At 33.5% G+C, this 22,647-nt stretch overlaps 2 protein-coding genes across 2 annotated transcripts; both read left to right on the top strand.

The window, feature by feature from the left end:
• The first annotated feature begins 5,009 nt into the window (after positions 1–5,009).
• On the top strand, positions 5,010–15,017 carry LOC104908659 (putative disease resistance protein At3g15700). Its single transcript, XM_010697793.4, has 2 exons — positions 5,010–5,092; positions 13,336–15,017. Exon 2 carries the CDS (start codon positions 13,349–13,351, stop codon positions 14,447–14,449), a length of 1,101 nt encoding a protein of 366 aa, XP_010696095.2. The 5' UTR covers positions 5,010–5,092; positions 13,336–13,348; the 3' UTR covers positions 14,450–15,017.
• On the top strand, positions 6,605–8,423 carry LOC130592217 (uncharacterized). The gene is made up of 2 exons (XM_057396407.1): positions 6,605–8,031; positions 8,105–8,423. The coding sequence occupies exons 1-2, from the start codon at positions 7,392–7,394 to the stop codon at positions 8,107–8,109; spliced, it is 645 nt and encodes a 214-aa protein (XP_057252390.1). The 5' UTR covers positions 6,605–7,391; the 3' UTR covers positions 8,110–8,423.
• Positions 15,018–22,647: the final 7,630 nt, after the last annotated feature.

Here is a 22,647-nt window from a genome sequence, read left to right as displayed (position 1 = left end):
TTACCCTTCTCTAGGCGTAAGTATGCTAAAAGCTCATGCAAAGTATGTACCCTATATACAAGTTTTCATCCTACTCCCAAGGGGCCTTGTCTGCAGACTCGGGTCGGATTGACTTGAGCGAGGTTTCATTTTGATTAGGGCGCCTTTTCCTTACTTTAAAAATATATATACAAGTTTCCACCATGCAAAGTATGCTAAAAGTTCATGCTAAGTCATGCATGTATCTCGGTCATTTCATGAGTAGTAGTAGTAAACAAACCTATGTAAGGAACAAGAAGAGGTAAATTTTTTTTGCAAGGAAGAAAATATGAAGTATAATTTATTTGCAAGGAAAGGGAACTATATTTTGCACCCTACACTGTTATATTGCTGGTAATTTTCTATCCTATTATTTCTTTTTGAACGGACAATCTTATTATTTCTATACATAAGTAATTCCAGGACGATATATTTCCTTACATTTATATTACAAAAGATTTTCCTTACATTTATATTACAAAAGATGGTCAAAAGAGAATGTGTAAATAGTAAAAGTCCAAATGAGATAATAATAAAAACACAAAGAAAGTGTATTGTTAGGGATGTAGACATGTAGTACTTTAGCAAGTTTTTGAGTAAGTTTTCCGTACAACGATATTAGCGTAAGTGTAACCAAGGATGTCTTGGCCTAGTGGTTAAGATTGAGGTGTTGTGAACGATAGGTCATAGGTTCGGATTCCCCTTCTTTGTACTTGTATTGCCTTCGTGGCTCATATGGATCAAGAAAAAAAATATTAGCGTAAGTGTAAGATCACCTCTTGTTTTGCCTACAATATAACTTTATCAATTATACTGTCATTTTTCAAGTTAAAAGAGTCACCTCTTACTTTGCAACGTTCGGTTCTTCTGAATAAGAACCCTCTAGGTAAAAAACTACCCATCTTATATTCCCTCCGTTTCTTTTTAGGGTGCGTTTTCTTCACCTTAATAAATTAAGTTTCATGTCCAATAAGTTATGATAAGTTTAGATTAGTTTCAATCAGGTTCAATCAGGGCAATAAGTTCCAATCAGGTCTAATAAGGTTCAATAAGTTCCAATCAGGTGCAATAAGTTCCAATCAGGTGCAATAAGTTCCAATAAGTTCCAATTGCTAAAAGTTAATAAGGTCTAATAAGTTTCAATCAGGTCCAATAAAGTCTAATAAGTTCCAATCAAGTCAATAAGTTTCAATCAGGTCCAATAAGGTTCAATCAGGTCCAATAAGTTGAATCAGGTCCAATCAGGTCTTATAAGTTCAGTTCATGTCCAATAAGTTCAGTTCAGATAAGTTCAGTCCAATCATTCTCTTCATCTGAATAACCCTTAACTTATTTGAACTAAACTTATTGGACGTGAACTGAACTTATTAGACCTGATTGGACCTGATTTAACTTATTGGACCTGATTGAACCTTATTAAAATTTATTGGACCTGATTGAAACTTATTGACCTGATTGCAACTTATTAGACCTTATTGGACCTAATTGAAACATATTTGACCTTATAAGACAAAAAAATTGATGAGTTATAACATAAATATTACTCCTAACGTAAATACTAACCCTTAAAACTTATTATGAAATAATAATTATTAAAATTTACCCTTTAAAAAATAATTATTATTAATCTTGTGATAAATAATTTAACAAAAAAAATATACTATTTATATACTTGTTTATATACAACTTTCAACATTGATATATCTGATAGTCTTGTTAATAGTAATATGAATAATAAAATAATAGACAATAATACAAGTATAATACTATACATTGTGGTACTTTAATTAAAAAAATTAATAATAACATAGTCAACTAGCAGTAATATGAATGATAAAATAATAGACAATAATACAAGTATAATATGATATAATCATTGTGATACTAATCAAAATTCTAATAAAAACATAATCAACTAATAATAATATGAATAATAAGATAATATACAATAATACAAATGTTTATTGATCATTGACTATTTGGACTTTACTAGAACTTATTGGACCTGATTATACCTAATTGGAACTTATTGCACCTGATTAGAGCTTATTGGACCTTATTAGACCTGATTGAAACTTATTGCACCTGATTGGAACTTATTGGACCTTATTAAACCTGATTGAAACTTATTTCCCTGGTTGGACCTGATTTATCTGAACTGAATTGAACTGAACTTAGGGCCTGTTCTCTTCGGCAAAAAACAGCTGAACTGAACTGAACTGAACTGAATTGAACTGAACTGAATTGAACTGAACTGAATTGAACTGAACTGAACTGATCTGATCTAAACTGAACTGAACTGAATTGAACTGAACTGAACTGAAATGAATAGTGATATGTGAGAGTAAAAGTATTGTCAAGAGCTGAACTGAACTGAACTGAACTGAACTGGTCTGAACTGAACTGAACTGATCTGAACTGAACTGAATTGAACTGAACTGAACTGAATTGAACTGAACTGAACTGAATTGAACTGAATTGAACTGAACTGAACTGAAAATAAGCTGGGGAGAACAGGCCCTTATTGGACTTGAAACTTAATTTATTAAGGTGAAGAGAACGCACCCTTAGTTTACTCACTTTACTTTAGGGGAAAACTAATGAAGTACAAAAGTATGAGAAAAAATATTGAATAGGTGGAGAGATAAAATAAAAAGTGGGTTAAAATACCAAAAGGAGGATAACATGGGTGAAAAAAGAGGGGAAAAAAATGAAATATATTACTAAAAATAGAACAACAATGTGTAAATTAAAAAGAAAATGACCAAAAAAAAGTGTTTATATTAAAACGAAACGGAAGGAGTATTATTTCCTTCCTAAAGTATCCAAGACTGCTAATCCAAGTTCGATTGACTTGTAAGAGTTTATGATTCGATAGGTTTAGAAAACCTCTTTCAATTACAAACACTAGCATTTTTTGCACGCGATGCGTGCTTGAATGCTTTTCAAGACAGAAACTCGATTTTTTTCGACTTATGTAAAAGTCAAAATTTGAACATTAGACATACAAAGTATAATTATTTTTAGTTACAAAATTTAATTGGTTTAGTCTCTGTCACTTAAAGTCTCTCACCAGTCTCTTTTTTTTTTTTTTTTTTTAACTTTTCAAGGTCAAAATTCTATGAACAAAATAGAAATTTTATTGAATTTATCTATGATTTCTAATATTTTAATTTTTAGTTGATTTTTAAATTAAGTACACTACTTCATATATTGTGAAGAAAGTGGACACTTGAATTTTAAGTCAAATTTTTGTGAGTATGTATTGACGTTGTACTGTATTGGTTGTAGTTTGTAAGATAATTTTTTGATTTTTGTAAACTTTCATCATTTGAGTGATTTGTATAATGTAAATTACGCAATTCTATGATTTAAGTTGACTTGTGAGTGATTTTTTATAATTTTATTTTTAATATTTTTATTTGAATCTCCCTTTGGTTTGTAAGTGGATTTGTAATTTAGAAAAGAAAAGGGGTAAAATAGTCTCTTTATTCGGGAACACCATAGCCCCCCCTTCCCTTATATAATAAAGATATGTTGTACTTTAATTCTTGAATGATATTTTACATAAACCTTTTTACCTTCATAATTAATCTCTATTATATAATAGAAAGAGATAGGTCCAAATATATGTAAAAGTTTCATTATATATAGGAAACACTATGAAAAAGTAAATATTTTTTTTCTTGTCTAACTTCTAAATTATGATTTCACTACAAATACACCTCAGTTTTTTTATTCCTTGTCTAACTTCTAAATTATGTTTGCACACATCGATATTTAAAAATTTTCATCATTTCAATTTTTGTCCTTTTCTAAATTTTAACACTTTGAGCTTTAATTATATTTGAAATGAAATTTTGATTTTTTTCATACACAATTTGATATTGGATTTTTTTTTGAACAAAAATCGTTAGTTTTCGCAAATTAATTTAGTTTTTTTTTTTTCTGAAAATGGATTTTTGCAAAAATTATTCGCAAAAAGTTTGATATTGTTTTGTTTTTCAAAATTTATTTCTGAACATGGACTTTTTGCAAAAGTTATGGGCAAAAATTAAAATATTGGCTTTTTTTAGAAAAAAACTAAATTTGTTTTATATGAAAATGAATTAAATTTAAGTCTCATTGTATAAAATCCCTTTTGAACTCATTATTGTCATCTCTATTTTTCTAACCACATAACAGTCAACTATTTTGCTATTGTTTATTTCAACTAATGTGAAATAATTTTGAAGGTTAAAAAAATTATGTACCTTTTTGGAAATTCGCAAATCGCGATGGATGAATGTGTGATATCGCCGTCAAAATCTTATATTATGCTTTTCTTAAATTTGTGTTTATAGGTAACTTTTGTGAGTATGTAATTGTGAATGGTTCTTGAGAACAGTGATTTGTAAGAAAATTTTTGTAGTAAATGTTTTTGTATGTATTGACATTCTAGGTTATTAGTTTTACTTTGTATGTTAATTTTAAGTTTTAATAAAGTTTTCTGATTTATTTGATTGCGTGATTTTTATAACATGATTTTCTTAATTAATTGTATGAGTGATTTGTAAAGTTTCTTCTTTTATGTGATTTGTGAGTGAGTGTTGTACATTAATTTTCGGTAGTTTTTTTTGTTGAGTCCCGATTTTAATTTTGAGATTTCTTTTATAATTTAGGAAAAGAAGGGGGGCAAAATAGTCCATTCAAAAGAGGACACCATAACTTCCCCTTCCCTTATATAATAGAGATTTAACATCTTATTCTTATTTTGACTTTGACTTGTAAAAAGTCATCTGCTTGAATATTGTTCGGAAGCTGCGTAGGAAAGTAATTAGGAACGTTATATAATCTATCTCTGTCACATGCTTACCTTAACATTCAACGCTGACGCAAACTATGCCATCATCTTGTTCAAGAAAATAATTAAAAAAAATCAGTGACGCAGCAAATGCCTCATCATGCCCACTTTTTCCTCACACCTATAAAAACTCGAAAACATATTTTGTGTTTGTTCTCAAAGTTAAGAGGATTCAACCGACTTCAACTTCAAAGTAGTATATTTTCTGAAGCTTCTATTCCCAAATCCCAGGTAATCATTAACTTTTCCATTCTTATATACTTCCTCCGTTTTTTTATAGATGCTACATTTTTCTTAAATGGAAATGTCATCTACATACCATAAATGGATTCCTTTTCACCATAAAAATCTTAAAATACTATTAAAAAGTTGGTGGTCCCCCACCTTCTCTTTTAAAATACTCATACTTTTTCCTTAACAAATGTTTTTTATTCAAAAAGTGGTGGTCCCTTACTTTCTCTCTCTACCTTTCTTAAAAACCTCCCACTTTCTCTATGTAGCAAGAATAAAAACACGGAGGAAGTACTTGTTGTCGTTGTTGATCACTATATTTTGGGTTCTTCCTTCAGTTGTTGTTCTGCTTTCCCAAATATTTTATTACTTACTTTTATTTGTTAAGGGATTATGGTACTGTTGGATTTGCCAATAGGGGGCTGTCACTAGGTTGTCCTAAATTATCACCGTGATATGTGAATAGGCATTAGACTTAATAGTAGTATTTGCTGTGTTTTTTACGTGCAATGTTTTGACTTTTACGTTTACTACTTACTAGTGCATAACATTAACCCTTCATATCTCTAATCATAGATAGGTAGAAATTACATGGGTAGAGATGAATCTAACAAGATCTCACATAAATATATTTTACGTTATATATAAATTACCAAAGTCAAATGCAAGCAAGTGGATAGTGAGAAAAGAGAAATCTAAAAAATTGCAAGTAAAGAGAACGGATGAAGTATATCACAAGGGCATTTTGTATTTTTTTGGGTTAAAATTATGGGAATTTTAAGGATTTATAGAAAAAGTGTTGGATTATGCTCCAAAATTAGTCAAATAGTTTTCCTAATAGTTAGAATTAGTTGCTAATAATTAGTTAGTGGGTTAACAAGTAGTGGTCTACATAATGGTCTAGTTAGTGTGATAACAAGTAGTGGGCTACATAGTGGACATTTATTAATAGTGCTTTGTATGCCTATCTAAAGGTTGTTCTGTTTATTCATTATGTGAGTATGAAAATATATAAAAATGTAGTCTTTTTTAATCCTCTTCAAGTTTCTCTCTTTCCTCCTCTAAAAATTTCAACATGGTATCAGAGCTCCAGGTTAGATCCGAGAAAGGGAAAGAGATGAAGCAAAAAAAAAAAGAGAGAGAGGGATAGAGAGAGAGAGAGTATTAAAAACAAAATTGAGTAAAAAGAAACAAGCAATACAGCTTGATTTCATTGTTTGTGAGCAATTTTTTTTTGTTTAAGTGAAACTTTTTGTGTTTAACCATGAAAGTAATGGTTGGGTGTGATGTGTTGTTTGTTGGAACATTTATAGGGTAATGGGTTTGAAACTCATAAGGGTATGTACTAGAAGAGGAGGAGGTCTAGTATGCAAAAGGCTAGAGTGCATCAAGTGGCAAAACGCATTGATAAACCAAGGGAGACAGAAGACTGGCCGCGAGTCGCGACAAGCGCGCGAGTGCGACACGTCGCGAGTCGCGACCAGTGGCCGTCGCGAGTCGCGACAGGTCGCGGGTCGCGACCAGCGCCTCGCGACTCGCGAGCTTCTTCGCGAGTCGCGACGTGTCTTCTGCCTTGGAATGCGAAAAGATGCCTTGACGGTTTTATGTCCGTTGTGATGTTATGGCCTCATTTTAATGACCTTTAAGGTCCTTAAATCAGCTGATTAAAGGCCTTTGATGGGTGATTAAAATGGGGGTTATGGTTTAGATACTCTAGTCAATGAAAGGTTTATTCTTCCTATATAAACCTTGGGATTCCTATGAGTGAGGGTTGGAAGAAAATCAGAATTTTCTATTCTATACTCTCTCAAATACTTCTTGCTTAGCTTAAGAGAAAACTTGCAATCTTCTCTTGAGTGTTCTTCACAAACACAAAACACAAGTTCTTGTTTGATTCACTTAGAAGATCATCTAAGTGGATTGTTCTCTCCATTGTATCTCATTAGTTATTTCGTGTTAACCCGGTGATCCTAGAGGGGCGAAATTAAACTAATAGGAAAGCGTAGTTTCCGTGCCTTGGAGTGGATATCCGGTTCTCTCATTGATCACAAAGTCTAACAATCTATTAGTTTAATTTCTCTTTTTTCGGATATGGCTCAATCACTCAAGGACATGACTATGAACTTCCAAAAGTTGGATAAGTTTGAGGGGGTGGGCTATCGGAGGTGGCAAAAGAAGATGCACTTCTTGTTGACCGCCTTGAATGTGGTGTATGTGTTATCAACTCCTATGCCACCACTCCCGGAAGATGGAGAGGAAGAGCCTCTTGAGACTACTAGGAAGAGGATAAAGTGGGAGAATGATGACTACATTTGTCGTGGTCATATTCTCAACTCTCTCACCGACCCGTTGTTTGATCTCTACCAAAATGTGGAGAGTGCAAAGGAACTTTGGAGCTCTTGAGGCCAAGTACATTTCGGAAGATGCTTCAAGTAAGAAATTCCTTGTTAGTAATTTTAATTCTTTTAAAATGACTAATGATCGGCCTATTATGGAGCAATTCCATGAGGTTCATCATATTTTGAACCAAATAAGATCACATGGTATGGTGATGGATGAGGCAATTGCGGTTGCCTCAATCATTGACAAATTACCAAATTCTTGGAAAGATACAAAACATCTTTTAAAACATAAAAAGGAAGACATGTCCATGGAGCAATTAGGAACTCATCTTCGTATTGAAGAGGGGATCCGGGCTCAAGATGGGGTTAAGGATACTACTCCTAGTATTCCTAAATCTACCGTTAATTTGGTAGAGGTTGGTGGGTCTAGTAAGACCAAGAAATCCAACAACAACAATAACAAAACCAATGTTGCAAACAAGAAGAGGAAGACCCTCTCTTGTTGGATATGCAATGGTCCTCATCTTAAGAGGGATTGTCCTTCTAACAACAAGAAGAAGACAAAGAACACACAACCTAGTGTTGTTCAAAACCAAGGTAACAATGCACATGTTAATGTAATTGAAGAAATGCATTTTTTGCTATGATTTCTGAAATTATGTGTGTGCAGGTTGATGATTCTTGGTGGATAGATTCGGGAGCCTCTAGACATGTGTGCAATAACAAGGATTTCTTCAAGTCTTTGAAAGATTTGGATGATGGTCCAATCTTGTATATGGGGAATGATTCTACGGTAAAGGCTAGAGGCATAGGCCAAGTAGAATTGTTGTTAACCTCGGGAAAGACTTTAACTCTCCGGGATGTTGTGTATGTACCGGAAGTTAGGAAGAATCTGTGTCAGGAGGTCTCTTGAATAAGTATGGTTTTAAAGTTGTTTTTGAGTCGGATAAATTTGTACTTTCCAAGGGTGGTATTTTTGTTGGACAAGGTTTCTTTTGTAATGGAATGTTTAAATTTAGTATTGATAATAAAATTGGTACTAGTTCTATTTACATGCTTGATGTTTCTTCTCTATGGCACAATCGTTTATGTCATGTGAATTATCGTAGATTATATGACATGTCTAAAATGGGGTTGATACCTCCTTTCGATTTAAAGTTAGAGAAGTGTCACACTTGCGTGCTAAATAAAATTACAAAAAATCCTTATCCTAGTGTGACTAGACAAACGGTATTGCTTGAATTGGTGCATAGTGACTTGTGTGACTTTCATAGTTCACCTTCTTTAGGAAATAAAAATATATTGTAACTTTTATTGATGATTTTTCAAGGTTTTGTTACATATATTTTTTATTTACTAAAGATGAAGCACTAGAAAAGTTTAAGACCTTTAAAATCGAAGTGGAACTCCAACTTAATCAAAAGATTAAAAGACTTCGAACGGATAGGGGTGGTGAATATTATAATCCAAGTTATTTTAGTTCCATTGGTGTAATTCATGAAACAACCGCCCCATACTCACCTCAAAGTAATGGTATAGCGGAAAGGAAAAATAGGGTCCTAAAAGAAATGGTTAACACTATGCTTTCTAATTCGGGTCTTAATGACGGTTTTTGGGGTGATGCAATTTTAACTGCATGTTACATTTTAAATCGAGTTCCTAATAAAAGGAATAAGACTACCCCTTATGAACTTTGGTGTAATAAAAAGCCTAATCTCAATTACCTTAAGGTATGGGGTTGTAGGGCAATTGTCAAATTGACGGAACCTAAAAGGAAAACTTTAGGTGAAAAAGGAATTGATTGCATTTTTATAGGCTATGCGGTACATAGCAAAGCCTATAGGTTTTATGTCATTGAGCCCAATGACTTTGTCTCTATTCACTCCGTAATAGAGTCAAGGGATGCAATATTTGATGAGACTAGATTCTCATCGATTCCTAGACCAAAGGACATGATACCTAGTACTAGTTCCAATGTTGTAGATGACATTGCAAATGATCATGATACTACAACACCGGAAATTAGGAAAAGTAAACGAATTAGAAAAGAGAAATCTTTTGGACCGGATTTTCAACTATATTTAGTTGAAGGGTCAAGGGAGTCAATTTCGACTCAAATTTCATATTGTTACAATATGGAGGAGGATCCTAGGTCCTTTGATGAGGCTATGAAGTCTCATGATTCTGCTTTCTGGAAAGAGGCAGTGAATGATGAAATGGATTCTATAATGGGTAATCACACTTGGATTTTAGCTAATTTACCTCCCGGTTGCAAACCCTAGGTTGTAAATGGATTTTTGTAAGGAAAAAGAAAATCGATGGAACCATACTAAAACATAAGGCCCGGTTAGTGGTCCAAGGTTTTAGGCAAAGATATGGTATCGATTACTTTGATACTTATGCTCCAGTAGCTAGAATAGCTACTATTAGACTATTGATAGCATTAGCTGCGATTCATGGTCTAGTAATTCACCAAATGGATGTAAAAACTGCTTTTCTTAATGGTGAATTGGAGGAGGAAGTGTACATGAATCAACCTGAAGGGTTTGTGGTTAAAGGTCAAGAAACTAAAGTTTGTAAATTGGTTAGATCTTTGTATGGTCTTAAACAAGCACCTAAGCAATGGCATCAAAAATTTGATGAAGTTGTGTTGTCTAGTGGGTTCAAAATAAATCAGTCCGATAAGTGTGTATATAGCAAATTTGATAATAACGGTAAAGGAGTTATAATTTGCTTATATGTTGATGATATGCTTATTTTTGGGACTGATTTGGAACAAGTGGAAAAGACCAAAGTCTTCCTTTCCTCTAGCTTCTCCATGAAAGATTTGGGTGAAGCGGATGTTATTCTAGGTATTAGAATAATAAGAGGGAAAGGGTCGTTTTCTTTATCACAATCTCATTATATTGAGAAAGTGGTCAAGAGGTATAATGAGTCAAATTCGACTCATTTTGCTACTCCTATGGATCCTAGTATTCACTTGGTTCCGAGTAGTGGTACTCCAATTTCACAATTGGAGTATGCAAGCTTAATTGGAAGCTTGATGTATGCTATGACTAGCACTCGGCCGGATATAGCCTTTGCTATTGGCAAGCTCAGTAGGTATACTAGTAATCCTAGTATGTTGCATTGGCAAGCATTGAGAAGAGTGTTAAGGTACTTGAATAAGACCTTGGATTATGTCATAACATATAAAGAGAACCTTCTATCTTAGAAGGTTACTCGGATGCTAGTTGGATTCGAATAAGGAAGATTATTCATCCACTAGTGGTTGGGTGTTTCTTCTTGGAGGAGGTGCCATTTCATGGGCTTCCAAGAAGCAAACATGTATAACGGATTCCACTATGGCATCGGAATTCATTGCTTTGGCTTCTTGTTGCCAAGAAGCGGAATGGCTAAGGAATGTGTTGAGTGAGGTGGACTTATGGGTAAACCAATGTCACCTCTTGCTATCCATTGTGATAGTGCATCAACCATAGCTAAAGCATATAGTGAAGTCTACAATGGCAAGTCAAGGCACATTGGAGTTAGACATAGCTATGTGCGGGAAATGATAAGGAATAGTTGTATAACTATTAATTTTGTTCGGTCTAGTTTGAACTTGGCGGATACGTTTACAAAACCGTTGTCAAGGGAACTAGTGAACAAAATGAACAAAGGGATGGGTCTTAAGCCTATTGATCAACCTATGGTGAAGGAAAACTCTATTTGATGTCTAATACAACGTTAGATCTCAAATTCAAGGAGGATAGTACTTCTCTAAGAGGTTGGGAGCACTTGTTTAATACATCCCGAGGTTAGTGCTTGTTGCTACAATGATAAAGAGGTTGAATTTTATTCTTAATAAATCTTTGATAAGGTGCTCAATTGTAGGAGCATGTCCGGAAAGATTTACCTATGTAAGCTAGAAGTTTGGCCGCTTCATCAAGTCTAAGGCTTGACTTGGAATGCTTATGAATGGATATGGACACCAAGGCTTCATAGGTGTCGGAGGTTTTAAGAACCTAGTTTATGTTTGTGTGTATTAGTAACTTCAATAATTTGTAATGGTTATATGATTCAAAGCTCATTATGATCTAAATTATTGTAAAGATTACTTTTACTAAATGGAAATTCAATCGTTAGATATTTCCATGATGCATGAACATGTGTGTTTGCGATTTATAGCAAGTTGAAAAACTTTTCAACATTACCCTATAAATGGGAGGAGGATTGTTGGAACATTTATAGGGTAATGGGTTTGAAACTCATAAGGGTATGTACTAGAAGAGGAGGAGGTCTAGTATGCAAAAGGCTAGAGTGCATCAAGTGGCAAAACGCATTGATAAACCAAGGGAGACAGAAAACTGGCCGCGAGTCGCGACAACCGTCGCGAGTCGCGACCAGTGGCCCGTCGCGAGTCGCGACAGGTCGCGGGTCGCGACCAGCGCCTCGCGACTCGCGAGCTTCTTCGCGAGTCGCGACGTGTCTTCTGCCTTGGAATGCGAAAAGATGCCTTGACGGTTTTATGTCCGTTGTGATGTTATGGCCTCATTTTAATGACCTTTAAGGTCCTTAAATCAGCTGATTAAAGGCCTTTGATGGGTGATTAAAATGGGGGTTATGGTTTAATACTCTAGTCAATGAAAGGTTTATTCTTCCTATATAAACCTTGGGATTCCTATGAGTGGGGGGTTGGAAGAAAATCAGAATTTTCTATTCCATACTCTCTCAAATACTTCTTGCTTAGCTTAAGAGAAAACTTGCAATCTTCTCTTGAGTGTTCTTCACAAACACAAAACACAAAGTTCTTGTTTGATTCACTTAGAAGATCATCTAAGTGGATTGTTCTCTCCATTGTATCTCATTAGTTATTTCGTGTTAACCCGGTGATCCTAGAGGGGCGAAATTAAACTAATAGGAAAGCGTAGTTTCCGTGCCTTGGAGTGGATATCCGGTTCTCTCATTGATCACAAAGTCTAACATTGTTGGGTTCCCTTTTAGCCCATGAAAATGGATTTTAATCCTGTGAAAAAGAGGGCATAAAAAATTGTTTGAGTTGAAGATCGACTAATCTTTACGAGTGTGTGGAAGTCGTACTCAACGCAGAGACGATTTCCAAAGTTGTAGTAGTGGATGTGATCAAATTTGCAAGACTAAGTCAAATAGAGTTTATGGAGAGAAGTGCCTCATTCATTCATTGAAGGTTGATGAGAAGTGCATCAATAAATTTGAAGATGATAATGAGAATAAGTGCATTACTTTAGGAAGAGAAGTGCTTCCGTGTTAGTGAAGAGAAGTGCTCCATGAAGATAAAAAAAATGAAGGTCCATCATGTGGGAAGAATTACCAAGAATCAAGATTGTGACATAATATTTAATGTTGGCTCCTACAAATTTTGGAGCAAAGGGGTGTGTTGGATTATGCTCCAAAATTAGTCAAATAGTTTTCCTAATAGTTAGAATTAGTTGCTAATAATTAGTTAGTGGGTTAACAAGTAGTGGTCTAGATAATAGTCTAGTTAGTGTGATAACAAGTAGTGGGCTACATAGTGGACATTATTAATAGTACTTTGTATGCCGATTTAAAAGTTGTTCTATTTATTCATTATGTGAGTATGAAAATATATAAAAATGTAGTCTTTTTTAATCCTCTCCAAATTTCTCTCTTTCCTCTAAAAATTTCAACAAAAAGAAGGGTGTTTTAGATAGTAGCTTTCTCTTTCTTTTCCCTCAAAAATTACAAAATTGCCGACCTGATATGCACTATTGAGATTAATTGGTTAGTTTCTTGTGTTATGGGGTGTAATTCGAGGGAACACTTTTTTTTTTAAGAAATATTTTGAGAGAACACTTGTATTAAGGAGTATCAATGAAGAAAATTATGAAAAACAAGTTTTTAACACACTGAATTTTAATTCAGGGGAGTCATTTCTATGGAGTCCATTTCCTTGTTCTGGGAAGTGATGTTACCTTGGGGACATTGTCTTGTTGAGAAAAAAAGAATTCTCCATGATAAAACCCAGTACTTAAGTGCCAGGATGGAGGACATTGAGGGAGAGAACTCCCCTACTCGGGCTCAACGGGGCAAGAAGCGAAAGCGAGATGATGAGCTCATTCACTGGAATGATGAAGGACAGGAGCTAGTAGGTAAAGCCAGGTGTTTCTTATCACAAGATGGTGGTGGATGGAGGAGCTTCTTAAGGAGTGCTAAGATGAGGTGGGATCTTCACAGATTGGTGGATGCTTTGGAAGTCCATGACAAGAAGGGTGATGTGCTGCTTAGAGAAGCGATGTCTGATGCACAGGGACCTTGTCGTGGCTATCATATACCGGTGAAAGCATTGGTCAGCCAAGTAGCATCGAATACTCTGAAGCAACTTCAGCTTCTTTTGGAAGATGATGAGGTTGGAAGGATTGCCATTCATGGGGTAGTCGGAGTTGGTAAGACCTTTTTGATGAAGCACCTGTATAACAGTGCACTAAAGTGGGTTGACAAGTTTGTTCATGTTTTCTGGGTCACTTACCCAGATCAGTTTACTACCATCAAGCGTCTGCAAGACGTTGTTGCTGCAGTTGTGAAGTGTGATTTAACCAGTGATGATGACTTGAATGTAAGGGCTAGAAAATTGTCGGAGACACTTGGAGATCTTGGTAGTTTTGTGCTCTTCTTAGATGGTGTACCAGGTTCTGATTTCTACTTGGACGAGGTAGGAATTCCTGTGTCTGCAGAAGGGAGAAAATGTAAGGTGTTTTTAACTACTAGCTCTACCCTGGAATGTAGATTGTTGGATAATTTTGAAGCTATCAAAGTTGATCATCTTCCAAAGGAACAAGCATACCAGTTGTTCATGCGTGAAGCAAATATAGGGAAAGAACTTATTTCTTCCCTTGGCGGCATTTCTAACTCACTTTCTGATAAGTGTCACGGACTGCCATGTACAGTTGTAAACATAGCTACTCGTATGCGTGGCATAGACGACCCTCGCGAATGGAGAAATGCACTGTTTGAATTAGGACATTTTGGGGATGAATAGCAAATTACTTCCATTTGAGTTGTAACTAGTAATTCGTCAACTCAAGTGTGTGGGTGTGTGCCAGTTAAAAAAAAACTCGAGAGAAAAGTGATGCCTTCCTCTTTTTCTCCTAGCTGAGAAACCTTTCCTATTTTGTCGGATAGGTTAACAAGGAACTGAGTAAACTAGCATTTGTAACGAACGAGTAGCTGAGAGTTTCATTGGGTCATTCGACAGGAGAGTTGAATAGCTGCAGTTGATGAGGATCCTTAGTTGCTATTTTCTCTTCCAGGAATCGGGTTCAACCGAATCGAAAGAAATTTTGCAAATGGAATTTCTTCAAGCTGATAATTTCATATATTCATCTAATCAGATGAGACTTGAGAGCTTTCGCCACAGTAAGTGAAGTAATTTCAAACATACAGCTACAGAAGGCGCTCAACTTCTGGGAAACGAGGCTTAGGGATCAGGATTAAAGTACATAAATTTGAGGATTGCTTTTTGCCAACTTCTCTTTGTAATGGATGGATGAGGGATTTTACATTTGATAAGCCTTTCTATTATATTATGAAAATCAAGTTCATTCACACTTTTCTGTTGCACTCTGATTAATTTCTATAGTCAGCAGTAATATAGGCATCTTATGTTTTCAGTTCTCCCCTGTTTTCATCTGAATGTTTGTAACTCATGGAAGAATTACTTGTGGTTGTTCAGCAAGAACATAAGCATCTTCCCTTGGTTTTACTCCTAGACTACTTGCAGTCGCAGATAGGTGTAGGAGAACGTCATGTATCACTGTAAACATAGCTATTGGTAAAAAAAAATGGCGGTCTGATGGGGGCGGGCATGTCCTTGCACGCCTCCCTCCTCAATTCGACCCTCGTCTCTAAATTCTCAAACCCAAACTTCCATCTCCTTCAAATCTCCCACCTTCGCCCTCAAATTTCAAAAGTATCTGTTATGAGTAACTTGTGATGCTCCGTTGTTTATAGTAAGTGGGTAAATTACTTTTAGGAAAGTGTATCCAATTATACATAGTGGGAAGAACTTATCCGATCACTGATCACTCGCTATATTTTGTTCCTCCTAGTTCTTAACAGCGGCTTGATGTTATAATTGATATGGCTGCGATGTTTGTTTCTTTGGCACTGTCTGGCAGATTGAGCTATCAAATGTTGCTTGTTAATGAAGTCTTTCGAGGCTGTCTTTTTTCTAGCTTACAGGAGCTATTCTGCTAAGTTTGATTGTGAAGGTCTTGATAGATCTTTGATCTCTGAGCATGGTGTCGACATGAACGTTTTGTTTGTGAAAATTCTATTGTGATCCAAGGAGCACAGTACACACGATGCACCCAGTAAATTTGTTTCATTTCCAATGAGTAAATGTTCTATTTCAACAAATGTTCATTTTAAGCATATTTTTCAGCAAAAAAATATGTTCTATTTTTCGTAAAGATTGTTCTATTTTCAATAAGCAAATGTTCTACCTCAACAAATGTTCATTTTAAGCTTGTTTTTCAGTAGAAAATTATGTTCTTGTGAAAATTGTTCCATTCTCGATAAGCAAAGCTTCTATTTTCAAAAATGTTATTTTAAAACTTCTTTTCCACCAAAAAAAATATGTTCTATATTTTTGATAAGCATATGTTTTATTTAAGTAATTGAATTCTAGTAATGTTCCACTTCAAAAATAAAATGTTTATTTTCGTAATTGAATTCTGGTAATGTTCCACTTCAACACCAAAACGTTCTTTTTCATAAATGAATTCAATTAATGTTCCATTTCAACAGTAAAATGTTCGTTTTCGTATTCGTAAATGTTCTATTTTGTATCGTGGGAGCACAATTCTGATTGTACTCTGGGAGCACAATACACGCATTATTTTGTTTGTATGGTGTCAGTTGTTATTTCTGTTGTTACTTCTCGAGTGTTGAGTATATGGGCGGTTCAATTGGTAGGGAGGCTCCGTGCAATAAAGATTATATTGAGCTTTTTATTAATAGAATAAAAGTACAAACATATATCTTTAGGAGCATTACAAAAATTATTAAAGTGTGTAGATTAAAATGAAACGGAGTGAGTAAAATTTATTATAATAGTTAATAAACTCATGGTTTTACCATTACCTTTACGTTAAGGGTTTTACATGATGCTTTGTGTAACCTGAGCTTGTTTATGAAATCCAATAGGAGTTATATTCTACATATGACTTAGTTTGTTATTATTATAAGTAGGAGGTGTCTAATTTCATGGATTAAAAATTCTAAAAATCTCTTTTTTTTCAAATATTTGAAGAGATCATGAGTGATATTTGGACTAGTTTACTATTTGGTTACATATCTTTCATAATTCTCCAACAAAGGCAGAGCATAAATGATATAAAAGTACAAAACCAACAATGAAAAACGTTTTATACAATGAATCAACAACTATTAATATAAAAACTAGTTATTAGGCCCGGGCTATGTCCCGAGTAAGAAAAAATTTAATTTATTAATATAATACTTTATGATAATAACACTAAATACAACTTAGCCGAGTGGTTAAGACTTTAGTATATGTACTTGAGGTCTCAGGATCAAACTCTATATTATGCAATTTCTAATTTTTTTTATTGTATATGGATTACATGAACTAAAACTCCCTAGGAAGAGCGTCACATGAAACATTTTCTTGTTTATGCACGTCTTTTAATATATTTGTACTAGCCTTATATTGCACGCGATGCGTGCGTTAATTTTAAAATAATGTCTTATTATCCCAACTAACAAACGACCACTATGAGCCTTTAAATAAATAAAATGATAAATTATCCTAATCGACCCATAAGACAATTATAAAAGGCAAAAAATGAAAAAAAAAAATGAGAGTGTCCTTTTTTTGGGTATGTTTATGTCAATGTATGCTCTTTGAAATTGTGATTGCAATTGGAAGTTTAGTTAGAAAGAAACTTTGTAAGTTCTTACTTTTTAATTGTTTGAAATTGGTTTACTTAGATTAGTTTAATTTACAATCAAAAATATCTCTTTTTAAGCATTGGCTTATATAATAGATATATAATAGCTCACCCCTTGGCTTATATAATACTATAATTTTTTGCACGCGATGCGTGCTGGAATTTTTTTTCGAAACAGAAACTCGATTTTCTTCGGCATAAGAGTCAAAATTTGAACATTAGACATACGAAGTATAATTGTTTTTAGTTGCAAAATTTGATTGGTTTAGTTTCTGTCACTTAAGTCTCTCACCATTCTTTATTTTTATTTTTTTTTTAACTTTTCAAAGTTAAATTCTATGAACAAAATAGAAATTTATTGAATTTATTTATGATTTCTAATATTATAATTTTTTAGTTGATTTTTGAATTAAGTACAGTACTTCATAAAGTGTAAAGAAAGTAGACACTTTGATTTCAAGTCAATTTTTTCATAGGTTGTAGTTTGTAAGTGAATTTTTAAGTTTTTGCAAAGTTTTCTCGTTTAGTGATTTGCATAACGTAAATTATGCAATTTTATGATTTTAGTTGACTTGTGAGTGATTGTTATAATTATATTTTTGATATTTTTGTTTGAAGCCCCCTTTGATTTTAAGTGAATTTGTAATTTAGAATGGGAAGGAGGTACATAGTCTCTTCATTCGGGGACTCATAGCTCCCCCTTTCCCTTATATAATAGAGATATGTTGTACTTTAATTCTTGAATGATATTTTACATAAACTTTTTACCTTGATAATTAATCGCTATTATATAATAGAAAAAATAGGTCCAAATATATGTAAAAGTTTCATTAATATTAGGAAACACTATAAAAAAGTAAATAATGTTTTTCCTTGTCTAACTTCTAAATTCTGATTTCACTACAAATACACCTCTATTTTTTTTATCATGACCCACCATTAATTGTGAATGGTTCTTGAGAATAGTGATTTGTAAGTAAATTTTTGTAAATGTTTTTGTATGTATTGACGTTCTAGGTTATTAGCTAGTTTTAGTTTGTATGTTAATTTTAAGTTTTAATAAAGTTTCCTGATTATTTGAGTGATTTGTGATTTTTATAACGTGATTTTCTCAATTGTATGGTGATTGTAAAGTTTTCTCTTTTAAGTGATTTGTGAGTGAGTGTTGTAAATTATTTTTGGTAGTTTTATTTGAGTGTCAGATTTGATTTTGACATTTCTTTTGTAATTTAGAAAGAGAAGGGGGGCAAAATAGGCGTTTCAAAATAGGACACCATTGCTCCCCCCGTCCCTTATATAATACTAGAATTTTTTGCACGCGATGCGTGCTTGAATTTTTTCGAACATAAACTCAATTTTCTTCGGCATAAGAGTCAAAAAATTTGAACATTAGACGTACGAAGTATAATTGTTTTTAGTTGCAAAATTTGATTGGTTTAGTTTCTGTCACTTAAGTCTCTCACAATTCTTTTTTTTTTTTTTTAACTTTTCAAAGTTAAATTCTATGAATAAAATAGAAAATTTTTTGAATTTATTTATGATTTCTAATATTATAATTTTTAGTTGATTTTTGAATTAAGTACAATACTTCATAAATTGTAAAGAAAGTAGACACTTCGATTTCAAGTCAATTTTTTCATAGGTTGTAATTTGTAAGGGAATTTTTAAGTTTTTGTAAAGTTTTCTCATTTTAGTGATTTGCATAATGTAAATTATGCAATTTTATGATTTTAGTTGACTTGTGAGTGATTATTATAATTATATTTTTATATTTTTGTTTGAAGTCCCCTTTGATTTGTAAGTGAATTTGTAATTTAGAATGGAAGAGGGTAAGATAGTCTCTTCATTCGGGGACACATAGCTCCTCCTTCCCTTATATAATAGAGATATGTTGTACTTTAATTCTTGAATGATATTTTATATAAACCTTTTTACCTTGATAATTTATCGCTATTATATAATAGAAAAAAATACGTCCAAATATATGTAAAAGTTTCATTATATATAGGAAACACTATAAAAAAGTAAATAATTTTTTTCCTTGTCTAATTTCTAAATTCTGATTTCACTACAAATATACCTCTATTTTTTATCATGACCGACCATCAATTGTGAATGGTTCTTGAGAATAGTGATGTGTAAGTAAATTTTTGTAAATGTTTTTGTATGTATTGATGTTCTAGGTTATTAGTTTTAGTTTGTATATTAATTTGAGGTTTTAATAAAGTTTCCTGATTATTTGAGTGTTTTATGTGATTTTTATTACGTGATTTTCTCAATTGTATGGGTGATTTGTAAAGTTTCTTCTTTTAAGTGATTTGTGAGTAAGTGTTGTAAATTTATTTTTGGTATTTTGATTTTGACATCCCTTTTGTAATTTAGAAAGAGAATGGGGGCAAAATAGGCGTTTCAAAAGAGGACACCATTGCTCCCCCCTTTCCTTATATAATAGAGATTATATATGTATATATATATATATATATATATATATATATATATATATATATAGAAGTGAGTTCATATGAGAATGCCTACTTATATGAGAAATGAGAATGAATTTTACACGCTATAACTCTTATGAATAAGTGATGTAACTCTAATGAAAAAGTGATGTAACTCCAAAAACAAAAGTATATTAGAAACAAAAATTCAAAATTCAAACTTTTTTTTGGCTCCAAAATTTGTTAGGTGGGTATAACTCTAATGAACAAGTGTTGTAACTCTAATTCAATCGTGTGGTTGAGATTCATGCTCATTTCTCATGTAAGGAGCATTCTCATGTGATCTTGCCTCTATATATATATATATATATATATATATATATATATATATATATATATATATATATATATACACACATACATACATACATATATATCATCTTACTTGAATATTTAGAAAAAGAATTACATATCATTGAAAATTTCAGAAAATGTCATTGCGAACATAATAATATTCTGGAAATGCGCGAATATTGTTAATCTAATCATGACCTATTAAGTTATTAGCGTTTTAAATTTATTTTAGTTTTTTTTCTCTCTTGTTTGGAGCTTCTTTTCTGAGTTATCAAAAATTTATTAGATCGTAGTATTGTGTAGTTATAAGCCCATAATCGAATCCTCGCAACCTGTATGATATATGGCACGAAATATATATATTTTTCTTGACTGTGGCTGTGGGAACTGGATATGGTAACATCTTTTTGAGGGAAAAAAAAAGGAGGAATACAGTTTGCCAAATATAGGCAGCTCTTAAATTTAGCAAAGTCAAAAATACAAATACTATTTTATAATTTAGAAAGAGAAGGGGGCAAAATTGGCATTTTAAAAGAGGACACCATTGCTCCCCTTTCCTTATATAATAGAGATAGATAGTATACGGGCCTTTAAATTTTCGATGGCATGTGAACCTTCACTTTGCCATTATGCTCCAGTTTATTTTTGAGAATGATAGCAATATTTGACATGGTAAATCGATGCTTAATTAGATAGTATGACGATGTTACACTTTGTAACTAATATAGGTGATGGTTTTATACTCCTCTACTAAGTACTTGAAGTTGTGCTAACAAGCGTGAATCGGACGGTTGTAAAACTTTCACTCCTTCTCCAAATCAAATAAAGTAAAAAAGAATTGCGCCTGTTTTTTTGTTTTTTTCCGAATTGCAAATAAACCAACCTAATTTATTGATTATCTTGAAACAAATATAATATTGATTTATCAAGTGACTCATAAAAAAGTTGGTTTTAACATGTCAACACCATAGTGATGTTAGAAATGACGATTATTTTCGATTTTTGATCTACTATCACTTCAACCTTTGATGCTCCTTCGATCAAATTATAAACAATGTTAGAGTCCCATTAAAGACACTTTGGAGCATGATCATTTTCCCTTTTTCCATCACTCACACCCATATTTCTTTTTCGAATATGTAACATTAATTTAAGGATGATTATGGTATAGAATTTAGAGGTGATCATGGGCCGGGCCGGGCCGGGTTCGGGCCGGGCCGCGGCCAAAAAAATTTACCCATTGGCCGGGCCGGGCCTAAATTCGGGTCGAATTTTTGTGTCCAAAGCCCGCTATTTCGGCCGGGCTTAGCGGACTTTTGCGGGCCAAAACGGGCCGGGCCAAAAAATAGACTAAAAAGTCGTTTTTAGCTTGCCCAAAGCTCGCCCAAAAAAAAAAAAAAAAACGACCCGGCCCGGCCCTCGGGAAAAATTCTGCCCAAAACCCGGCCCAAAAACGGGCCGGGTCAAAATGATCACCTCTAGTATAGATGAGATTTGATAATCGACTTACTATTTTCTCAAATGAATAGAATTGTGTGCCCATTTAAATAAGTTTGTTCATTTGTGCGAATGAACAAATGTTAACAATCTTAGTATTATGCATTGTTATCAGATGAATGATGTAAAGCTTTAGAGAGAGAGAATTCAGTATTATTGAGAGAGAATAGAATGTATATCTTGAATACAGAAGAATGAGAAAACTAAAGTATTTATACTAGTTATTACAGCTTGTAGAAGAAGCTAATTAGTAACTAATTAACTGGATGTAGTAACAGAATGTAACAACCATAACAGAATTATGTTGAGCTGGACATGAGGAGATTCTTCTGTATTGGCTGAGTTAATTGATCTTCTGCTGAGGTGGATGAGGGAGTCTTAATATCCCCCCTCAAGCTTGGCACTGGTGAAAACATGCCAAGCTTGGAAAGTAAGAGGTTAAACTGAACTGAAGGTAAAACCTTAGTTAAAACATCTGTCAATTAAGCAGAAGTAGGTGTATAAGTTAATGAGATGAGACCTTCCATGAGCTTTTCCCTTGTGAAGTGACAGTCAATGTCAATGTGTTTGGTACGCTCATGGAACACATGGTTCTTGGCTATATGCAGTGCTGACTGGTTATCACAATGGATAGTAACTGGTTATAGAGAAGACACACCCAATTCACCTAACAATCTCACAAGCCAGGTTACTTCAGCTGTAGCATTTATGGCTCTATACTCTGCTTCTGAGGAAGATTTTGAGACTGTTGGTTGTTTCTTGGACTTCCAACTTATAGGAGAAGACCCAAATAATACAACATAGCCAGAAATAGATCTCCTGGAGTCAGGTTAAGACCCCCAATCTGAGTCTGTAAATACCTGAAGAGTGAGATGAGCTGAACCCTTCATCAAGATACCTTGACCAACAGTACAATGTACATATCTAAGCACATGTTTGAGGGCTTGCAGATGTGATGTAGTGGGACTTTG

Source organism: Beta vulgaris, chromosome 7 (assembly GCF_026745355.1).
Source record: "Beta vulgaris subsp. vulgaris cultivar EL10 chromosome 7, EL10.2, whole genome shotgun sequence".
In the NCBI taxonomy this organism is placed as follows: Eukaryota; Viridiplantae; Streptophyta; class Magnoliopsida; order Caryophyllales; family Amaranthaceae; genus Beta; species Beta vulgaris.
Note: the sequence above shows the minus strand (reverse complement) of the source record. Positions and strands in the feature narration are given on the sequence as shown.